At 43.7% G+C, this 20171-nt stretch overlaps 2 protein-coding genes across 2 annotated transcripts; one reads left to right on the plus strand and one right to left on the minus strand.

Annotated features, from left to right (window-relative positions):
• Window positions 1-263: 263 nt before the first annotated feature.
• Window positions 264-10549, plus strand: dcaf10 (DDB1 and CUL4 associated factor 10). The gene is made up of 7 exons (XM_086094451.1): window positions 264-941; window positions 2532-2645; window positions 2816-3013; window positions 4437-4639; window positions 4713-4790; window positions 4898-5043; window positions 6825-10549. The coding sequence occupies exons 1-7, from the start codon at window positions 463-465 to the stop codon at window positions 7194-7196; spliced, it is 1590 nt and encodes a 529-aa protein (XP_085950577.1). The 5' UTR covers window positions 264-462; the 3' UTR covers window positions 7197-10549.
• Window positions 10550-10634: 85 nt separating this feature from the next.
• Window positions 10635-19157, minus strand: cpxm1a (carboxypeptidase X (M14 family), member 1a). The gene is made up of 13 exons (XM_086094450.1): window positions 18875-19157; window positions 16606-16715; window positions 15785-15924; window positions 15584-15668; window positions 14570-14720; window positions 14368-14456; window positions 14170-14293; window positions 13826-14022; window positions 13574-13753; window positions 12845-13139; window positions 12094-12233; window positions 11499-11601; window positions 10635-11414 (listed from the first exon to the last, which is right to left on the minus strand). Exons 1-13 carry the CDS (start codon window positions 19146-19148, stop codon window positions 11080-11082), a joined length of 2223 nt encoding a protein of 740 aa, XP_085950576.1. The 5' UTR covers window positions 19149-19157; the 3' UTR covers window positions 10635-11079.
• Between the last annotated feature and the right edge of the window lie 1014 nt (window positions 19158-20171).

Raw genomic sequence — 20171 nt, forward strand, 5'->3', positions numbered from 1 at the left:
GAAGCGGAACTACGCCATTTCTATTTACGGTGAGGAACTGAAGTCAAGCTGATCAATTGAATAAAGGTTACTTCTGGTATTTTATCCCAGAGTACAATGGAAACTTTGTTTCGTTTTATAATATGCAATTAAAACACCAGTTCAAAATTCAATAGCTCAGTTTAACTTTTTTTTTGTCAATTAAGTCGCATTATTTTCATTTTCAAGCGTGGTACGGTGTGATTCGGAATTTTAAGTACTTTTCTTTTGAAAGCATCACTGTTACGCTTCCGGTTATGTACCGACTAGCCTCGTCCGCTTCTCCCCGCTGCGAATCGGCAGCTTGAGCTCAGGCGAGTCTGACGACAACTGTCGTTTCTCCGCGTCACCATGGCGCCGCCGCGGTGCTGAGGCGGCCCCGCTTTCACATTCGGCCGGTGGACCGCGTTCTTCAGACGCTTGGATATCTCGCCAGAGGCCACAATGAGCTCGGAGGACGCCGACCAGCCGCGGGACAGGCCCGACAGCAGGAACAGCAGCAGGAGCAGCAGCAGCAATACTAGTAGTAGCGGCGGCGGCGGCGGCGGCGGCGGCACATCCGACAAAGAACCCGGCATGGACGGCTCGGACCACGACGGAGACCTCGCCCGGAATTGCCCTCCTTCCCCGCCGGCAACTAGCGCGACTTCGGAAGAGCGTCAAGAACCAGCCGCCGGGACTCAACCGGCAGGCGGCGAGGGCAGCGGTGGCGGGGGTTCGGGCTGCGACATTGTCCGGCCGACAAGTCTGTTTTCCTGGCTCCAGAATAGGTCCATCAGGCGGGGAGTGTTTGTAGACCCGGTGCGGGACAACTTTAGGACTATGACTAGCTTGTACAGCTCCATGAACCCGGCGGCCGACTCGGTGAACCTGAGCACCAAGACCCACGGTGCCGTGTTCAACCTGGAGTACTCCCCAGACGGGTAAGGCCTTCAACTCGGGTGACCCCGCATACGGAGATCGGAAATGCTTCATTACACACATAAGAGTTGTTTTATTTTCGAAACCCTATCTTGTCATCCAAACCCACGTTTGAAACCCTCATTTTGCCTTGAAACCCTAATCCAAGTTTAACTCTTATTTGAAACCCCAAACCCGGTCTTGAAACCCTAATTTAACCAGGTGTGAAACCTTAACCCTCCTTATAACCCTATCTCGGGCTTGAAACCTCGATTTCAATCACAACCGCCAGTGTACTCAGGTCGAAATTTCAGTCTTGAAACCCTAACCATACTCCACAGTTTGCAGTCCATTTTTTTGTAACCCCCCCCCCCCCCCCCCGAGGAATCTGTCTAGTTACAGTATCAAGTCATTATACTTAAAGAGCCTAAATTGCTTTAACATAATCAAATATGTTTTTTTAAGTACTCTACATAATTACGTATTACAATCACGTTGGTAAGTGATTAGAGTGGTTGGGTCAGTTGGTCGGTGTGGATTATAGCTGGGTCAAAGTGACTAGACGGCTCATTAAAGCGGGTCAAGCTGAAGCAGCAGGCCGAATCACGCTCGTGTTCCTCCAATAAATGTGTGCTACCCCCATCACCTTAAATCCAAACCCAGGCATGAGACACAGACTCTGAAAATGATAACTCCAGTTTGAAACTCTAATTGTGACTTTTGCACACTCATTTAAAAAGTTAAACCTGGTTTAAAATTGTAACTTAAAACCCCAAAAACGATTACTGGTTTAATTATTTATTGTGGTGTTAAAAAGTTAAGGTTCCACGCTAATTCTGGCTGTCACTGTGGTACAAGGTCTTCCTTTCTTTTTTGAGGGTACGACGAAGCAGGGCACAATATGATTGGCTCTTTGCAGAGTTGAGTAAACGATCCGCCTTAATTTCCTTCAATTAACTTTTTTCTCCCCTCCCTCTCGGTGAGCAGAGATGAGGAGGAGGAGGGCGCAATACGAAAGAGACACTGGAAACACAAAGGCCTTTTTGCACTGATTAATGTGCATAGCTACACCAAAAATAAGTTAATAAATGGTGCCAGCGGGTACTAGTTAGCCCCAAGGACAAACTGAGTAGACCACAGGTCTGTTCTAAAAATAGGTCACGAGTAAACAATTAAAACAGAAGAAGCATATTCACATTTATTTCAGCATGTTTCTTCTGTATTTTGTTTAAAAATAAAATAGATTGTGTTCAATCTGAAAAAGGATGCTGTTTTTATTTAACCAAATATATATATTTTTTTTAAGGTCATTTTAGAGCTGTCATTTTATTCCATTATGCCGCAATATTTTTGCTCACGGTTATCATACCGTCAGAATCTAATCCTACCTAGTTAAAACCTGACCTTGTAACCCCAATTGTCAAGCCTAACCCAATCTCGTAACTTTGGCCTCAAATCCTAATTTGAAACCGTACCCTGGTAACCTAACCTTTCTCTTTCTTAATGCCGAATTTGGAATAAAAACTAATATTTTGCTTAAATTCTACCCCAGGATTGAAATCAGTGTCATGAAAGGCGCCCAAAATAAAATGATGATTTCGTGTGCTCTTCAGGTCTGTGCTGACGGTGGCCTGCGAGCAGACCGAGGTCCTCCTCTTTGATCCCGTCTCGTCTCGACACATCAAAACCTTGACGGAGGCCCACGAGGATTGCGTCAACAACATAAGGTGACTTTTACTCTTCCCACTTTTATTCTCATCCATCCAATTAATAACTGTCAGAACGTGTCCATCCGTCTTGCAAGAGTCACATGTAACCATATCGTTTGCTAAAAACGTCAATGTGGTTATTAACGTAACGCAACGCCCCCTTGTGGACGTGCCCTGACTCTCGGCAGGTTCCTGGACAACCGTCTGTTCGCCACGTGCTCGGACGACACCACCATTGCGCTGTGGGACCTGCGCAAGCTCAACTCCAAGGTGTGCTCGCTGCACGGCCACGCCAGCTGGGTGAAGAACATCGAGTACGACACCAACACGCGCCTGCTCGTCACCTCCGGCTTTGACGGCAACGTCATCACGTGGGACACCAACAGGTTGCTAGATTCGTACTTTAAAACAATAATGATTTGCATGGCACCTTTCAGTAAGTATCTCGATACCCAAACGATACAGTGATATCTAAAACATTCATAAAATATCTCATTGATACCAAAATGATGCCAAGGCAAACCCCCCAAAAATTTGCACAGTAAAAGGAATGGAATAATAGACAAATCATGCCACAATTACTACTTTCCTATTATCCTGGGCTTTACCGCCATCTTTTGGCATCGTAGATCTAAGGAAAGAGTACACTAAAATTGTCCAGAAGCCAAAAATAGGTGAATTTTTCAGGATATGGACTGAGCCCTACTTCCAATAGTATAAATCCAGTAATTGGCAAACTTATTGATTCCACAAGATGGCAGCAAAGCATAACGTTTGTCTCAGTGAACCTCCGCAACTCATGTCGCAATAGTTCCTTGGCACTAAAATGCCAAAAGATGGAGACAAGGCGCACGTTTTGTGTAGATGGATGAAACTCTTCAACTCACTTTAACATAGCTTGTTGGCACCAAGATGCCACAAAATGTCGGGAAAGAAATTCATTTATTGCTTGGGCCGTTTCTGTATACTGAAATTATGAGAAATCATTATTTCATTATGTGGTAAAAAAAACAAAAACATTTATTTTGTGTGAAATATTTCTGTTGAATGGATGACAGATAATACAAAATGGCTATACAAATTAAATTGACCTTCTATCAATTCTTTTGCCTGTCACTCTGTCGATTGTTGATAAATGTAGTAAATAAGTAATTTTTTTAGATGAATTAAGTGAAATTAGTACGGATAGGCAGATAATAGGTTTTTCAGGAGCGATACTGATTGTTAGTCAAGGAGAGGCCGATAACTGATTTATAACTGACTCACTTATAACAAGAAATATTGACGTTTGATATATTATTGACGATATTATGTAAACTCCAACTCTTAACTTTCTCAAACAACTTTTCAGATTTGCAAAATGTTGCCTTATTTAATCTTAGTTAATAGACGTCATTGTTTTAAAATTCTAACAAAAAGATCAGTTGATCAATCAGTATGCCTTAAAAAGTCCAATGAAAACTTAAACAAGTACATAGTTCCATATTGTTTTCTATAGTAAATAAAATTATCTTAGTTTTAATTTAAAACAACACAAGGTGCAGAAAGTTCCCAGTGTCAGTTATGTGAAAAGTTAAATAAATAGTTCCCTGAGGTTAACATTATTTTAAATAGATTTGTTATCGTCCGTCAGATTTATAAAAACATAAAAAATAAAAAAATAAATGATTTTGATATTCGTCAAAATGCTGAGTATCGGCGCCGATAATCAGTCGACCCCTAGAAATTAGATCATTCCATTTGGTTGATAATCACTTGTCAAAGCTTTCAAGTTTCCTCACACGCTCCGGGAATGCCCCGCCCGTGCAGATTCACGGAGGACGGCTGCCCGCACAAGAAGTTCTTCCACACGCGCTACCTGATGAGGATGCGCCTGACGCCCGACTGCTCCAAGATGCTCATCTCCACGTCGTCGGGATACCTGCTCATCCTGCACGACTTGGACCTCACGCAGTCGCTGGAAGTGGGCAGCTACCGCATGCTGCGAGCCAGACGAACCCCTCTGACTTCAGGTTGGTTGCGCAAGCGTTCCTCGTGCCATTGTGCTGTCGGCTTCAAATGTCTCCTTCCACGTTGAACACACAGATGGCGGCGCGCTGGCGTCCCGATCGGCCGGACCTCGCCACGGAAACGACTCCAGCAAGTTGCATCCTCACAGAGAAGGTGAGAGAGAGCCTTTTGCACATGCTTTTAGGAAAGAAAAAAAAACCGTTCAGCTCTAGTTTGGTTTCCAAACAGTCGATTATCGAACCCAAATCTTCTCCTTGCAGGCCTTTCTCCCAGGAACAGCCTGGAAGTTCTGACCCCGGAGATCCCGGGCGAGCGGGACCGAGGGAGCTGCATCACGTCCCTGCAGCTGCACCCGAAAGGCTGGGCCACGCTTATACGCTGCTCCAGCAACATGGACGACCGCGAGGTGAGCACGTCGTGGCTCTAAACTCATTTGCTCTCAAAAACATATAAAAACATTCTATTTTAAATATTGCCATGCTCCCAAAGACGTATTTATACGTGGGTTTTTTTCCCGTTTTTGCTAGCGCATACAGAAAGCTTTGATGCAGCCTCTGAACTGAATACAATGTTAGAAGCAATGGTAGTTATTACAATAACGGTCAGCAGGTGGCAGCAGAGTATAAGAGATCAACCAGGGCCACGTTGCAAAAAGCTCTTTTACCCACTGTTTTAAACAGATTTGTGAATAATGATGAAACTTAGCTACATTCTAATGCTAATTGCTGCAAAACGGAAACAGATAGAAATATACTTTTTTCCTGCTGAAAGATGAGACTAATCTTTCTTTTGGTTGGTCTGTGTTTTTATAGCAATGGAACACAATATTCTGTGGGCCTTGCAAAAATCAGTCAAAAGCCAGTAAAACAGCCAGGAGCGAGGGGGATTGCTTCAGTGAAAATGGCTGGAAGTGAATGAGTTAAGATTTTATGATGTCATGTTACCGTTGGTAGCACAAACTATTCCATCAGGTGGATTGCCATCTGTGGCATTAACTGTCCTCAATCTTTGTTGTTCAGCCACCTCCATCTTTTGATCTTATGCTACTCTAAATTTTTGGTGACCACAGCGGCCCCGTTTCAGGCCCCCGTGGACAAAACAAGTCGGCCGTGAGACAGCGCGGCAGATGAGATGGGCCGTGATCGCTGTGAATTCCCGGCATGATTCTTTGATTGTCATAAAATTGGACTTGGCAGGCATGGTTCAAAATGTGAAACTACTACATTTTGTGATTTATTGAATGCGCGATCACTTTTACACGCATGCCAGCGGGAATTTGGAGGACTTTTCACACTGCACTTGGTTTTCATGGTGGCTACTGTGGGGTAGTGCGCATAGACGATGGCGCTCTGGAGCAAGCTTGCCCATATTTGGAAGCGGTTGTTAAGCAGCCTACCAGGAAGTAGCATGGATGCTTTTTCAATTTGAGGTGCCGCACCGCAATGGCAAACGGCCACCTTGTGTGTAGGTTCTGCTCGATTATGAAGAAAATATTAATCTCGATTATATTGGCAATAATTGAAATCACGATTAGGACAATCGTTAATTTTTTTGGTGTACAAAACAAGAAAATGTTCAAACGTAAAACCTATTAGGTCAAATCCAATTCTTTGAACCACTATAATTATGCAAGTTCCTTTTGGATGAAACTAAATAAAAATAAAAAGGGGCAAATATATAACTAACAGCTCAAGCAACTCAAAATTAGTATTAATATATATTTTTTTACAATTATGCAGATTTTTTTAATTGTGGAGTGTAATAATTGCAATTAAATTTTGGTTAATTGCACCGCCCTATGTTGGAGCCACAGCACGATATGGGATTCCGTAATCCCTTCACGTACACAATGAATGGGTTTGTCAATAGAGGTACTGCACCCTGCTAAGCGCAGTGTGAAAAGGCCTTTGGTGAATTCATTGTTGACAGAAAATTAATATTATCCAACATTTACTGAGTGGCAGTATACATGTGCTCCACTCCAGCAAATCATCCGGTACGGAACCGTGTTACTCTGCGACCAAAATCCCACAGCGTTTCGGGCAAACCGGACTGCTGTGGCTGACGGGGAACATAGTGTCAGCGTAGCATTAAATAGCCTCCATCCATTATTTTTGAACCCACCTCCATCTTATGTTTTTGACTGTCCTCCATCTTGGTCGCGTCCTCCCCCCCCTTTCCCCACAGTGGACGTGCGTGTACGAGTTCCAGGAGGGCGCACCCACCCGTCCGCTGGTGTCGCCGCGCTGCTCCCTGCGCCTGACGCACTACATCGAGGAGGCCAACGTGGGCCGAGGCTACATCAAGGAGCTATGCTTCAGCCCGGACGGCCGCCTCATCTGCTCCCCATACGGTTACGGCGTGCGTCTGCTGGCCTTTGACGACAGCTGCGGCGAGCTGGCCGACTGCGTGCCGGTGCAGACCAGCTGCCTGCGCGAGGTGCGCGCCATCTACTCGCACAGCGACGTGGTGCTCACCACCAAGTTCTCGCCCACGCACTGCCAGCTGGCCTCGGGCTGCCTCAGCGGCCGGGTGGCGCTCTACCAGCCCAAGTTCTAGCGGAACACGCACACCCAGGTACACCCGTGTCTTCTATGCACACGTTTTGAAAAGTGCTGCGGCCTGCACGCCCACAAGGGACGTTTGATTCCATTTCCACCGGAAGCGTGAACGCTTCATTCCACCTTAAATTGCAGATTTTAAGGTGGAACAGTTGGGCGGCGAGCACGTCTGCCTCACATTTGTGAGGGTCGGGATTGGAGTCTGTGCTCCAGTCTTCGCATGTGGAGTGTTATCATGGTCTACCCAGGCTTACGTGGGTTATTCTTCGGCCTCCTCCCACATTACCAACATGCATGTTAGCTTCACTGAAGATTCTAAATTGTCCAGAGGTCTGAATGTGTGAGTGTGATTGGTTGTTTAACTATATGTGCCCTGCAATTGGCAGAAGAAAAGAAGAAGAAAAAAACGTTTTCTCCTCGACAAGCGCCGATGTACATTTTGTGGCTTTATATACTTTTGTTTTGTTTTGTTTTCAGAGAAACATACAACATTTTTCCTAGGAAAATTTTAACTTTTTCTGAAAGTGGAAAAACAAGACTTTAATCTTCTGATTTTCATGAACTCCAACTTTTTTTTCTAGAAAAATATACAACTTTTCCTAGAGAAAAATGCTACTTTATTTCAAATGCAGAAAATGTAATATTGCAACTTTTGTCTTAAGAAGACTACGAATTCATGTCCAGCTTTCATAAAAAAATAGTTTTTTAGAAAAATTGAACTCCCCCAAAAATATTAAACTATTAATTTACAGAAAGATGACTAATAATAATAATAATAATAATTAAAAAAAGGACTTTAAAAAATAAAACATAAAAAAAAATTGTAAAAAATGTTGCGTTTTTTTTCTCAAATAACAACTGCAATCTAACGTTTTAGAAAACACGTCTGTCACATACTATTGCGACTTTTTTAGTGCCTAGGACGTCTTGAGTCAATGTGATAAAAAAAAAAAAAGTAATCTTAGGTCAATTGGAAAGGGTGGAGCCTACCACATTGACGAGTTATTTTTTTATTTACTAAAAATAAAACTATGTTCGTGTAATATTATGATGTTCTTTGTCAACTGACACCAGCTTTGTTCTGACGCTAATGATGAAAATCGACCCCCCCCCCCCCAAAAAAAAAACCCCCACCGAAATACAACTTTAATCTTGTAAAAGTACAACTTCTTTCTCGACCTAAGACGACCAACAGTTTAGAAAATAAAATCTAGTTAAAAATACTTTTTTTGTGTGGAATAATTTGACTTTAATCTCATAATATTTACACTTTTTTGTCTCAATGAAAGACGACTAACTTTTTTTCTAGAAAAATTGTTTTGTGTGAGTGTGTGTTTGAATGCTTGTTTGTCCAGCTCTGTGATTGGCTGCCGACCAGTCCAGAGTCAACCCTGCCTTTTGCCCAAATTGAGCCGACTAGGCTGCAGCTCACCCGCCACCCTCATGAGGATGAGCCGGATCGAAATTGGATGATTGGAAGCTTTGTGGAGCTGCGAGCCAGCTGCTTCGATGTTCAATCAAGATGGAGCCAAAAGATGGACGTCGATCCCGATCAACAGGTGCTGCCTCTCTGTTCGCCGCCTTTCGCTCATGTTTCCGCTTCGTGGCCTTTCAGCGGTTTTCTGCGTTTGGAGCTCGTCGTAGCACGCCACCAGCGATGGCGATTAGATGGCTATTTTTGCTCCTATGGGTTTCGATCACACATTACCATGGAAAATAGTATACTTCTTAGTTGTTTCCCCATTCAACCATTTTGACACTTTTCACACTGGAAAAATCCACAGTAATGAAAACGCCCAAAGAAGTTCCTGCTCATCCATCTGTTTTTTGTTGTTGTAGGTTTCCTGAACTAATATGATAATAATACAAGAAAAAAATGATGAAAGCTAAGTGTGAACTACTATGCATACCAGCCATAGTTGATTATCAATATAAGGGCTGCTTAGGAGTCGGACCACATTGGAATGAAAAAAAAATTAACAAGTTTATATAATTTTTTTATATATATCTTTTATTTATTTTTCAGGTTTTAAGTTTTCGAGGGGATTTTTTTTATTATTATCTCTATTTCTTTTCCACAAATCACAACTTTAAATTTTTAAAATTCTAATTATCTTCTTGAAAAAACTATTTTGTAAAAACAAAAAAATAAATTAAACTACAGTATTCTCATAATGTTCCGACTGTTTGCTATAAAAAATCTGAAAAATTGAAAAATAGAATTGTATTCTTATGAAACTCAGACTTTGGTAAGAAAAAAAAACTTTACAGAAAACATTTTTTCTCAGAAAAGCAACTTTACAGTATTCTTATATTACAATGGCTTTCATCTTCTGCCAATTAAAAACAAGTTACTTCTGTTGGGCAAGAATGCAACTTTATTTTCCTTAAAATTGCGAACAGACTTTAATCTCATTAAATAGCAATGGGGTTTTTTCTTGACAAAAAGTAGCTTTGATCACTTATTACAAATTCTTGAAAACAATTTTTTTTTTTTTTGAAAATAACATTTTACTACTATTGTCATATAATTCTCGACAAACCAAAATTATGCATACAACTTTTTTTCTATAAAAAAAAAATCCCACAAAAACTTAATCTGATAAAAAAAACTTTTTTGGGGGGGGTCGCCTTTTTCTGGAAAACAACATTTTGCAACTACTGTCTTATTAGTGCCACTTTTTCTCGACAAACAATGACTTTAATATTCTGGAGAGAAAAATATATCTTGCAAAAACACTCCTTAAAACTCGTATCATTACGGCTTTTCTGAAGGAAAAAAGGCTCTAGAAAAATGCTTTTAACTTGTAAGATTAAAAATGTATTATATTTTTTTTCTTTCCAGTGTGGCCCTCGTATTTATTACATTCAAACATAGTTTGTTCTTGCGCTTATTTCTTATAAAAGTAGGACATTTTAAAGTCATTACAAAACTGATATGCAAGGTGGACCTGAAAGACAAGGGATGTAAATGCATTTATTGAATTATTTATTTCATCATAGTTCAGACTATATTCTTCTCTGGAACCGTTTTGTGTGTGAAAACTTGTCTTTCAGGTTTTTCCTAATAATCGGAATAATCAATAACTGAAATTAATATTAAGGTCACTTGCTTAGCTCTAATTCTAAGAATGAAATCTGCACAATATATGAGTTCAACAGAAAACCTTTTTGTATTATGTCCAGTGCACCGATCCGCCCGCACGTCTGTATGTTTGTCTGCGTGTTTGTGTAGACGCGGCGCCAAGCTGAATTCATGCATCGTTCATCCTGAGCTATGAAATGTAAAGAAAAAGAAAAGAAAGGTACTTTGTCTTGACAAAATAAAAACAAATTGCTTTGTTTTGCAAATTGTTTGTTCTCCTTCCTCACCACTAGTTAGCAGCATAGCCTAAAAGATCGTCTTCTGTGCAAAATGAATCCCAGTTCAGCCAAACACAGTCGAAGGAACATTTATTAATATTATTTGTGAGTCTTGGACTTGAGTCAAAGTAAAATAGCTCTACATCAGACCAGCTGAAACTTGTTGATGAAGGGGGAAAACATCATGCTGTTTGTCATCATTTTTAGTCGTGGAACAGAATCGTCACGACTTGACTGGGTGCACGTTCACTTGGGCTATTTGCACTCATTTGTCACAGTTAAATAAAAAGGATCATTAGGGCCAAGGACATTTTACTCAGAGAATAAACTTGTAGGCTTGGGGAAAATAAAATTGTACTTTGGCCCTAATACTCCTTATTCACCAAACGTTGTTTTACTTTTGGACAGCACAATCAAGTGAGATCCACGACGAGCTTCCTCTTGGATCGGCGTGTGTACCTAATGTTGTGTCCGACACTGAGGTGAAGCGAGCGTGCGTGTTTTTCAATCCCGAACCCTCATAACGTAGAGGAGGAGGATCTGGCCTTTCGGGCCTGCTCTCGCTGCATCCTTTGGCCCTCTCGCCGTTGGTTGATGGCCTTGGTGCTGGCGCGCAGCTTGCGCAGACGCAGGGCCCGCAGGCGCAGCTGCAGGTCCTGCGGGATCTTGCCGCCCTTGGCGCGGATCTCCTTGAGACGCTTCACGGGCGTCTGAGTCAAGGTGAAGTCGCAGATGGTTGCGCGGGGCTCCATGCCCACACGGCAGTGCCGCACGGCCGGGAAGTAGCCCTCGGCCCACGCCACTATTTTGTAGTCGCCCGGGTTCAGCAGGCGCCAGTAGTCTCCGTCGGCGGCTGAGGAAGGAAGAGGGGGGAGGAGACACAAAAGGTCACCGTGAGGTCACCATGAATGACCGTCATGTGTTTTTGCCGCCTTACCTGATCTTATGTCGTGCCCGTGGTCCTCCACCTTGATCACGGCGTCCTGGATTCCTTTTTTGCTCTCCTTGTCCCGCACCATCCCTTTAAGGCCTCGATGAACCTGACAACACAACAGTTCGCATGTTTGCATAGCAGCAATTATGTAAAAATCCTGTAAGACATCTTGAGAAGTCTTCTTTTTTTTTAAGTTGAAATTTGTGACAAATCAGAATTTTATGCAGAAAGTTTATTTTTGAAAAATAAACGAAAACATTTGAAAAGATGTGCTTCTTTTTAAGAAAAGTTATAATTTATATATAATAAGTCCCCCAAAAAAATTGGGAAAAAAGTAATAAATTTTCACTTAATCAAAATTTTTTAAAATTGGCGGCAAAAAATAGGTCATGTGTTTTAGTATTACAAGATTTGTAAAATTCTAATTTTATAGGACTAAACCTGCATTTTTGTGAGAGAAGTTCTATTACAAAATGTTTTAATAAAAAAAAAAAAAAAGTTGTAATATCAAAATTACCAGATTATTATTATGATTTATTTTTTTGTGTGGCTATAATTCATTTTTTTTCCCGCCGGAAAAAGCTTGAAGATAATCGACCTGCTCCATGAAGAGGAGAAGGGGCTCCTTGTTGTTTTCCCACTCGCCGGGAAGCTCGCTGGCGTGGGGAAATTTGTCGCAGGAAAGCTCCACCGTCACCTCGAAGCAATTGGTGTGCAAGTAGCTGAAATCATTCATGCCTGAGAAGGACATCGTAATTACTAGCTCACTTTCAAACTATCAAAAGATTTACCAGCACTATGTTTCCCCAAAAAATCCTATGACTGTAGTTTTATTGCCTGTCAGTTCAGTTGTAAAAAACATGTCATAATGCAATAAATCAGGTCCCAACAGAGCCAAAACGCTGCAGAACAAAATGGCTTACTTGAGATTTTTGTAGGTCTACTCATCATATACTCATTTTCCTCAAGGAAAGGGTCGGCAGCTGAATGTTTTTTTAGGAGTAGATTTTTTTTTTTTTTAACATTCTCAAGAAGAGTCCTACCAAAATGGTATCTACATGGCAAAATGGCTGACTTCCTGTGCCTATTCAGACATGGCTTCTTGAGACTTTTTTTTGTAGGTCTAATCATGATTGACATGCCCACCAAATTTCACGTTGCAAAGTGAAACTGGCTGAATTTTTGTTTTGTTTATTTTTTGTAATTATTCGAGTGTGCCATCGAGCCAAAATGTCTGGCTTTCTTTTGGGCGTAGCTTCTTGACTTTTTTTTTTTTTTTTTTGTAGGTCTGCTCATGATAGACACGCCTACCAAATTCCGCAGTTAAGCGAAAGTGTGTGGCGACTCACTTCCGGGTACGTGGTGCCAGGCTCCGCCGTTGATGATGTTGTTGTACGCCTGGAAGTCCTCGTGGTGGCACAGGCGACGCTCGGGGTTGGCCAAGGCCAGGTTGGTGGATGCGTAGACGGTGGCCAGCCAGCGGAAGAAGGAGTTGTCCGGGCTGGGCGTGTTGGCCTGCGGGGCCCAGTTCTCGGTGCCGTCGTACGGGTACGTCACCACCATCTCGCCGCCGTGCAGATTGGCACTCAACACGAACGGGATGTCCTGCATCCAGCTGATCACGGCGCGCGTCTCTGCGGCCACCTGACCAACCCAGGACCAATCAGGTTACTGGATTTTGGGGTACACTGTTTTGGCATACGTTTTGGGTCCTGCTACCCCTGTAGGATGATTTTTGGTGTTTTCAGTCCCACTTCCTAGGATTCCTGTAGGGTTGGTCCTTAAGATGCCCATTTGGTGTTTTCGGTGGCCCCCAAGAAGGGATTTGGGGGTTTTTGGTCCCTCACTGAGAATGCTTTATGGTGTTTTCAGTCCCCCTTCTAGGATTTATTAGGGGATTTTTTTTTTTGGTCCCCTTCCTAGGATTCCTGTTGGTGTTGGTCCCTAAGATACCCAACCCCAGAAGGCATTTTGATGTTTTTGGTCCCTCACCCAGGATGTGTTTTGGTTGCCTTTGTCCCCTTTCCCAGGATGCATTTTGTTGTTGGTGGTCCTTGTGTGTGTGTGTGTGTTCTTACCATGGCGTCTTCTTTGGTGTAGTATTCTGGAATGGGAACGTAGTGGTTGGGCACTTTAGACGGGTCCTCAGCTGCCTCCTGAGCGTCCCACAGGATAGTGTTCAGATCCGGGAAGTTGTGATTCAGGTCGATCCCTTCGAAGGTGTACCGTCCCTCGCCCCAGCCGGCCAACTCGGAGCCCTGAGGAACGCCGGGAGTTGATTTAATTCCGTATCAATTTCCCCCCCCAGTGATCGGGAAGGACCGACGTACCTTGTTGTAAGCCACTTCGTACCCGTCCGGGTTCATGGAGGGAAGGAGGTGGATTCGGGTTTCGGTGACGAGCCGGACCACGCGCTGGTTGCCCCTCTTGTACTCCCGGCACAGGTACTGCATCAGGTTGAGAACCAGCTCTCGCCCCAGGACCTCGTTTCCGTGCATGTTGGCCACGTAGCGGAACTCCGGCTCGCCTGATCAAAACGAGTCATCGTGAAGGCGCACTTAATGGAGTGTCCGGTGTGTTTCGATGTGTTCGTTCGCTGCCAGTCCGGTTAAACGTGATCTTTGGCATCTGTCACCGTCAATGGCAATGAATGCGTTAAGATGGAGCTCCTCACCAAGTTCGTGCTTCCCGGGATTATCTGAGATCTCCATGACGTACATCTTGAGGCCCATGTAGCTTTTCCCGATGGTGTAGATGCGCGTGATGTCGGGACACTCTTCCGTCACCGACTTCATCAGCTTCGGGAGAATGAGAAAGCGAGGTTCGGAGTTTACAAAGGGTGATAGCCCAGGAAGTGGTCATGATCGTTCACCTTTCTCATCTCCTGGTAGTTGTGGTGCCGGAAATCCAGATTGTCCTTTGGGTCCGCCCCTTGTGCTGAGGAAAAGCCCTGCTTGGGCTCTGCAAGGTTGAACAACGCAATCAAAACATTACAGGAGCTCTTTGCACTGGGTGCCAAAAAGGATGGGGGTCAAAGTTCTTGTTGGGGGGGGGGGGGGGGTCCATATGCGTACCATCAAGCCGACATCCGAGTATCTCGGCTCGCAGGCAGATGTCTCCATCAGGGTACCAACTCTGCGGGTTGATACGGATGTAACGCGCAACCATGGGGACGGGCAGTAAGGCCAGTACCGGACTCTCGCCATCGCCGTTGCCTTCAAAGACCTGCATGGAGTGGGACGTCACGCGTTTGTGTAGGGGAGGAGGAGCATGTTTTGGAAATAATGGTGCACATCTCCATGAAGTGTGGCTGGTGTTACACAATCGAAAATTTTCTTTGTTTGAACTAGCGTGACTTAGAGATCCCGACAAGGTTTTTGGTTTCAATGTAGGGTTTCAGCAGCGGTTAAGGTTTTAAACGAAGGCGAGGACATCAAGCCTGCATGGGTTAGAGTTTCAAATTACGGTTTAAAGCCAGGGTTACTGTTTTCAATTGGGTTGTCAAACCTGGGTTAGGGTTCCAAATTAGGTTTCTAGATCCAAGTTTTGAATGTACCTTTCACTGACAATGACAATAAATTCTGGATTAGGGGGTTCAAATGGGGGTTTCAAGTCAGGGATGGGATTTAAAATTAAGGTCTCAAACGTGTGTTAGGGTTTCAAATTTGGGTGACAGCCCTGGGATAGGGTTTTAAATTAGGGTATCAAAACTAAGTTAGGGTTTCAAATTCGGGTGCCAAGGCTGGGTTTGGGTTTTCAAGGAAGGTCTAAGGTTTCAAGACAGTATTAGGGTTTCAAATGAGTCAGGGATGGGGTTTCAAATTAGGGTCTCTAGATGGGGTCCGGATTAGAGTTTCAATTTAGTCTGTCAAGTTGGTTTCAAAGCAGGGTCTGAAGACCGGGTTAGGGTTTCAAGTAAGTGTTGCAACTTAGTCTAGATTGTCTTATTTCAAGCAAAATTAAGGCTTCAAACATGAGTTCGTTTTTCAAATTGAGATTTTCAAGTCTCAAATTAGGATTATAAGAATGCGTTACAGTTTCAAATCTGGGTTAGGGTTTTAAATTGGTGTCTGAAGCCAGAATCTTACCGCTTCGTGCGTTTCATTCATGCTGCTCTTCCAGCTGATGGAGTCGTTGCTCAGCTGCACTTTGTAACTTGTGACCCAGTCTCGTCTGCACGCACGCACACAAACACACACGCAAAAAAAAAAAAGCTTTCTCAGATTTCCCAATATGGGGAATTCCAGCAAATTCCTGGCACACAGACGCGGCTGGTGACGCTACCTGACCTCCAGATGGTGTTGCGGCCCTGCAGGATGATTCCGGTGAAACGGGTCAGGTGCAGGGCGTCCACCTCCAGCCACTGGTGCTGGTCCTTGTAGTCGGCACACCAGGCGCCGTCGTACAGGTCGCCGTCCTCGATGCCCGACTGGAAATATCATCACGCACGCGCGGAAATGCTTGGTCAGCGTCGGGAAGAACCACAAACTTTTTGGCTCGGGAGAGTGACACTTAATTGCTTTCAGACTGCCTGAGCCGTTTCATAAGACGTAAACCGTTTCATACTATGAATCTTCCAAAGCCGCATTGTTTTTGCTGTTTTCTCATTCTGTCCCACTCCAACACAAAAACAGCGGTGTCTTGAGAACACTCGAATGATCTTTCTCCATTGAAATGAATTGAAACGTTCCAATACAGTAATCAGTTTCAGCCTCGCAACACAAAACAACAAAAACGTATGTAATGTGTTTTTTAAATGAGAAAAACTGCACCCTAAACTACATTGTCAAGAATTAAACCGTGGACCTTCGATTCAACAGATGGAAAATAGTGTCCAGTCTACAAAAAAAAAAAGTTGCTTCTAATGCCGCCATTTAAGTCTGGTAGTTACAGAAATGGTCACGATTCATGGCGGCCATGTTCATAGCGGCAATTTTCCCATTAACATTAACGTGCGGACATAGGCGGCGGCCATGTTAGCAGGGGAGAAAGTCCCTTCAAATAACGTAAAGCATGGGCGCGTTATCTTAGCATCGCTGCATGCATCACAAGGAGCGTGTCGTGTCGAGCTCTTGCTGTGATGAATGAGGAATGGAAAAAGAGCTCCAACCTGAACGTTGAGCCTCCCCCTGTGAGGACCCAGGCCAAACCTCTGGAAGGAAGACGCCTGGATTTGGGTGTCGTCCACCCTCAGGGACTCCAGACCCAGCGGAGGACAACCTGCAGGAAGCAGAAGACACGTTTGGCATCAGCGGCGAGGGCGGGTGAGTTGGTAGCAAAATGAGCGTTTCAAGACACGGTTAGGGTTTGAAATGAGGCTTTCATGCCGGGTATCAGTTTGAGTGTACAGTATTTGCCAATGCACCACAAAGTTGTGACCGTTTAACTAATTATAATGTTAATTACTTGGTGGATTGCTTTTAGCATGTCAATTAAATAATTCCCAAGTGGCCTTTGCATCCTTCCATTTGTCTGTTTGTATTCACTGGGCTTCACTATGAGTGACTTGAGAATTGATTCCCAATCAGGAATAAGCAGGACACAATAAAAGCAATGTGAATACTTTCCGGATGCATTTGATGTGTGAAATCTTTTCGTGTGGCCCGCATGCCTTTGGGAGAAAGATGAACTTCGAAACCACGTGACCTGAGCGACACTGTACATGCATTTGATGTATTATTGCGGTGAATGGCGCAGAATGTTGCAGGCCAGCCAACGGGGGTAAAGAAGACTATTACTTGGGTTAGCCACAAGGGGACAAGGATTACGAAAATGTTCTGCTTGCCCACTTTTGTAGCAAGTGGCCGGACGCAGCTGTGCCCGACCGCCCCATCAAGGGGTTAAAAAAATCGTCCGGCGTGAGCGCGATGTAATCGGAGCAGCTCAGCTATGCGGGATGTGGAGAGGCCCGCTTTCCCACTCGTTGTGCTATTCAAGCACAAAGAGGAGGAGGAGGAGGACGAAGACGCCCAGATAAGCTTTTTTTGTGCAAAACCGGAGCCAACCGGGGTCGAGCGTAAGAGTCAACGTTCCGGCCGCCGGGAATTCCAAGGCAATAACACAACAAGCGTTTATCAAAAACGCTGACGGCGTGTTTTCGATCCACTCATCTGCTTTGAAGAATAAAAGCGCTCGCATGCGTGTTTACAGATTTCATGACAGATTCATGCTTAAAGTTCAGTCTGTTCTCACACAGGGAAATTTGTTGGGGGGGGGGGGATTATCAACACATCTGGCAACAAAGCCAATGAAAACATCAGTAGTCAAAGCAGGACTAATTGACCTCCTTTAAATTTCAACAGGTGAATTGGACACTCCAAATTGTCCATAGGTGTGATTGTGAGTATGGTTGTTCGTCTCTGTGTGCCCTGTGATTGGCTGGCAACCAGTTCAGGGTGTACCCCGCCTACTGCCCGAAGCCAGCTGGGATAGGCTCCAGCAACCCCCGCGACCCTTGTGAGGACAAGCGGTACAGAAAATGGATGGATGGATGGACTTTTGAACAAAAGTTAGGGTTTTGAATTTAGCGTTTTAAAAACTGTTCAGTTTCAAGCTAGTGTTTCACTGTGTGGTTTAAAATGAGAGTTTTAAGGTTTACGCTGTCATAGAAGGTATAGGTTTTTTTGGGGGGGGCCAGATGTTGGATTTCAAGCCAACGTTAGGGTATCAAACAAGGGTTAGGGTTCTAAATTGGCGGTTTAAAACAGGTTTAGGGGTTCAAACTAGGGTTGGGGTTTCAAATTTGGGTTTTTAGTAGTGCTGTCAAAGTTAAAGTTTTAAATCCTGAGTTAAAGCTTTAACTTCAAGAGTTAAAACTTTGTCTTTGACAGCACTAGTTTTTATTCATAATAGGTTATCAATACAGTGTTTGGGTTTCAAATGAGGGGTTTAAGTCATGGTTGAGTTTTCAAGCCATGTTTTGGATTACATATTAGTGTTTTTAAAACAGGTGTGGGGGTTCAAATAAGGGATAGGGTTTAAAATATTTTTTAAAGACAGGGTTAGGGTTTAAAATGTGTGTTTTAAATCACGGTTGGGCTATCAAGCTAATGTAGGGTTTCAAATTAAGATTTTAAATGAGGGTTTGGTTTCCAAATACGGGTTTTAAGTCATGTTAGGGTATTAATCCAAGGTCAGGCTTTCAAGAGAGAGTCTGGGTTTCAAACAGGTTATAATTTACAACTAGTGTTTCAAGACAGGTTTAGGGTTTCAAATTGTGTCTTTAAGTCATGATTATCAACATTGTTAGGGTTTCAAGACAGGTTCAGGGTTACGTCTTTTAGACAAGGTTGGAGTTTCAAACTAGAGTTTTAAATCAAGGTTAGGGTTTTAAATTGGGCTTTTAAGGGACAGGACTGATGAGGTGTGATTGGTCATACCCATTTCAAGTTTGCCCTTCTGCTTGTCTTCTTCCTTCTTGGTCGCTCTGCTGGGACGCGTTGGAGCCCAGCTCCCCGTGGACTTCAACCCCGGGGTCACAGTGGGGGTGATGCGCCCATTGGTGGTGGTCTCGGAAGTAGCGGTCTCGAAGGTGGTGGTCTCAAAGATAGTGTTCTTGCTGGCGGTGTTGTCGGCAGTCGCCCAAAACGTTCCCGCCAGGACGACGATCAAGACCAAGGCTGACTTTTCCATCTTGCTCTTTGCGTGCTGCATGTGCAGAGAATGCACAGGGACGACGCTTATGAAGGAACATCCAGGGGGAGGAGGAAAAGGGGAAGACCAGAAGGAGGAGGGGAGACTAGGAAGGAGGGCTCCCAACCTTACAACACAACACAGAGGGGCCCCAAAAGTCCAACGACGGCCCCAAAGTGGAGCAATCACCATGGCACACAGACAAAGCGCATATTTCAAAATAGTGTGTTATACTTTCCAAAGTTTCAGGTTTCAGACATCAAAGTAGGGTTTCAAACTAGCCTCATGGTTTTAATATCTGTGTTTAAGTCAAGGGTTAGAGTTTCAAAGTAGGGTTTCAATACGTATTGAAACATTTCAAGTGAGTGTTTTAAGGCTGGGTTAGGGTTTCAAAGTAAGGTATCAAGACAGGGTGAAAGGGTTGAAATGAATGTTTCAAGATGTTATCCACACGACTTTCCCGCTCTTCTCCGAGTGATGCAAGACGCTAGTTTGTGCCTGTTAAGATTGGAGGATGTGACACACCCTGCTGGGCACGCACTCGGCGGAGATCACTTTTCTTCTTCTTCTTTCGGTGTTGTGAGCTGCTTGCTTCTCTGAAATTCAGCCCACAGCTACAAAGAAAAAAGAAAAAAATCCCACCCACCACTTGGATAACGCTCGCACAGGACATCTACACAACAAACACGCTGGTCAAGTTTGCCAGTGCTGACAGTCCAAAAAGTCAGGAGCAAAATCAGCATTGTGTTCTTACTCACTCTCCCCAGTGTTTAATCATTTCCTCTGTTGGTGTATTTTTCATCTAACTTTCAAATCTGTCATCATACTGATGGGTGTCATCTTGTGTAATCTTCAGTAACCAACAAAAACATTTCTGCAGAAAGCAAAACATCTTTTGCTGGGAATTGCACTGAAAATTAATCCAGCGGTTCCTTTGAAGTTATAACTCAATGTTGTTACTGTACTTGTTTTTGTATGTAATTTTACTTTTCGCCACTAGGTGGTGGCACAATAAATTATATAACGTTATATTTTTATTTTATA

Source organism: Leptonotus elevatus, chromosome 14 (genome assembly GCF_054856555.1).
Source record: "Leptonotus elevatus isolate MCC_2025b chromosome 14, RoL_Lele_1.0, whole genome shotgun sequence".
In the NCBI taxonomy this organism is placed as follows: domain Eukaryota; kingdom Metazoa; phylum Chordata; class Actinopteri; order Syngnathiformes; family Syngnathidae; genus Leptonotus; species Leptonotus elevatus.

What these genes read in the sequence shown, in the direction of transcription:
- dcaf10 (XM_086094451.1), top strand. Translation starts at nt 463, where the DNA reads ATGAGCTCGGAGGACGCCGACCAGCCGCGGGACAGGCCCGACAGCAGG. An exon ending in GATTGCGTCAACAACATAAG is followed by an intron (nt 2,646 to 2,815) that starts GTGACTTTTACT and finishes GACTCTCGGCAG; the next exon opens with GTTCCTGGACAACCGTCTGT. An exon ending in GTTGCATCCTCACAGAGAAG is followed by an intron (nt 4,791 to 4,897) that starts GTGAGAGAGAGC and finishes TTCTCCTTGCAG; the next exon opens with GCCTTTCTCCCAGGAACAGC.
- cpxm1a (XM_086094450.1), bottom strand. Translation starts at nt 19,148, where the DNA reads ATGCAGCACGCAAAGAGCAAGATGGAAAAGTCAGCCTTGGTCTTGATC. An exon ending in ACTCGGATGTCGGCTTGATG is followed by an intron (nt 14,457 to 14,569) that starts GTACGCATATGG and finishes TCAACCTTGCAG; the next exon opens with AGCCCAAGCAGGGCTTTTCC. An exon ending in ACGAAGTGGCTTACAACAAG is followed by an intron (nt 13,754 to 13,825) that starts GTACGTCGGTCC and finishes GGCGTTCCTCAG; the next exon opens with GGCTCCGAGTTGGCCGGCTG.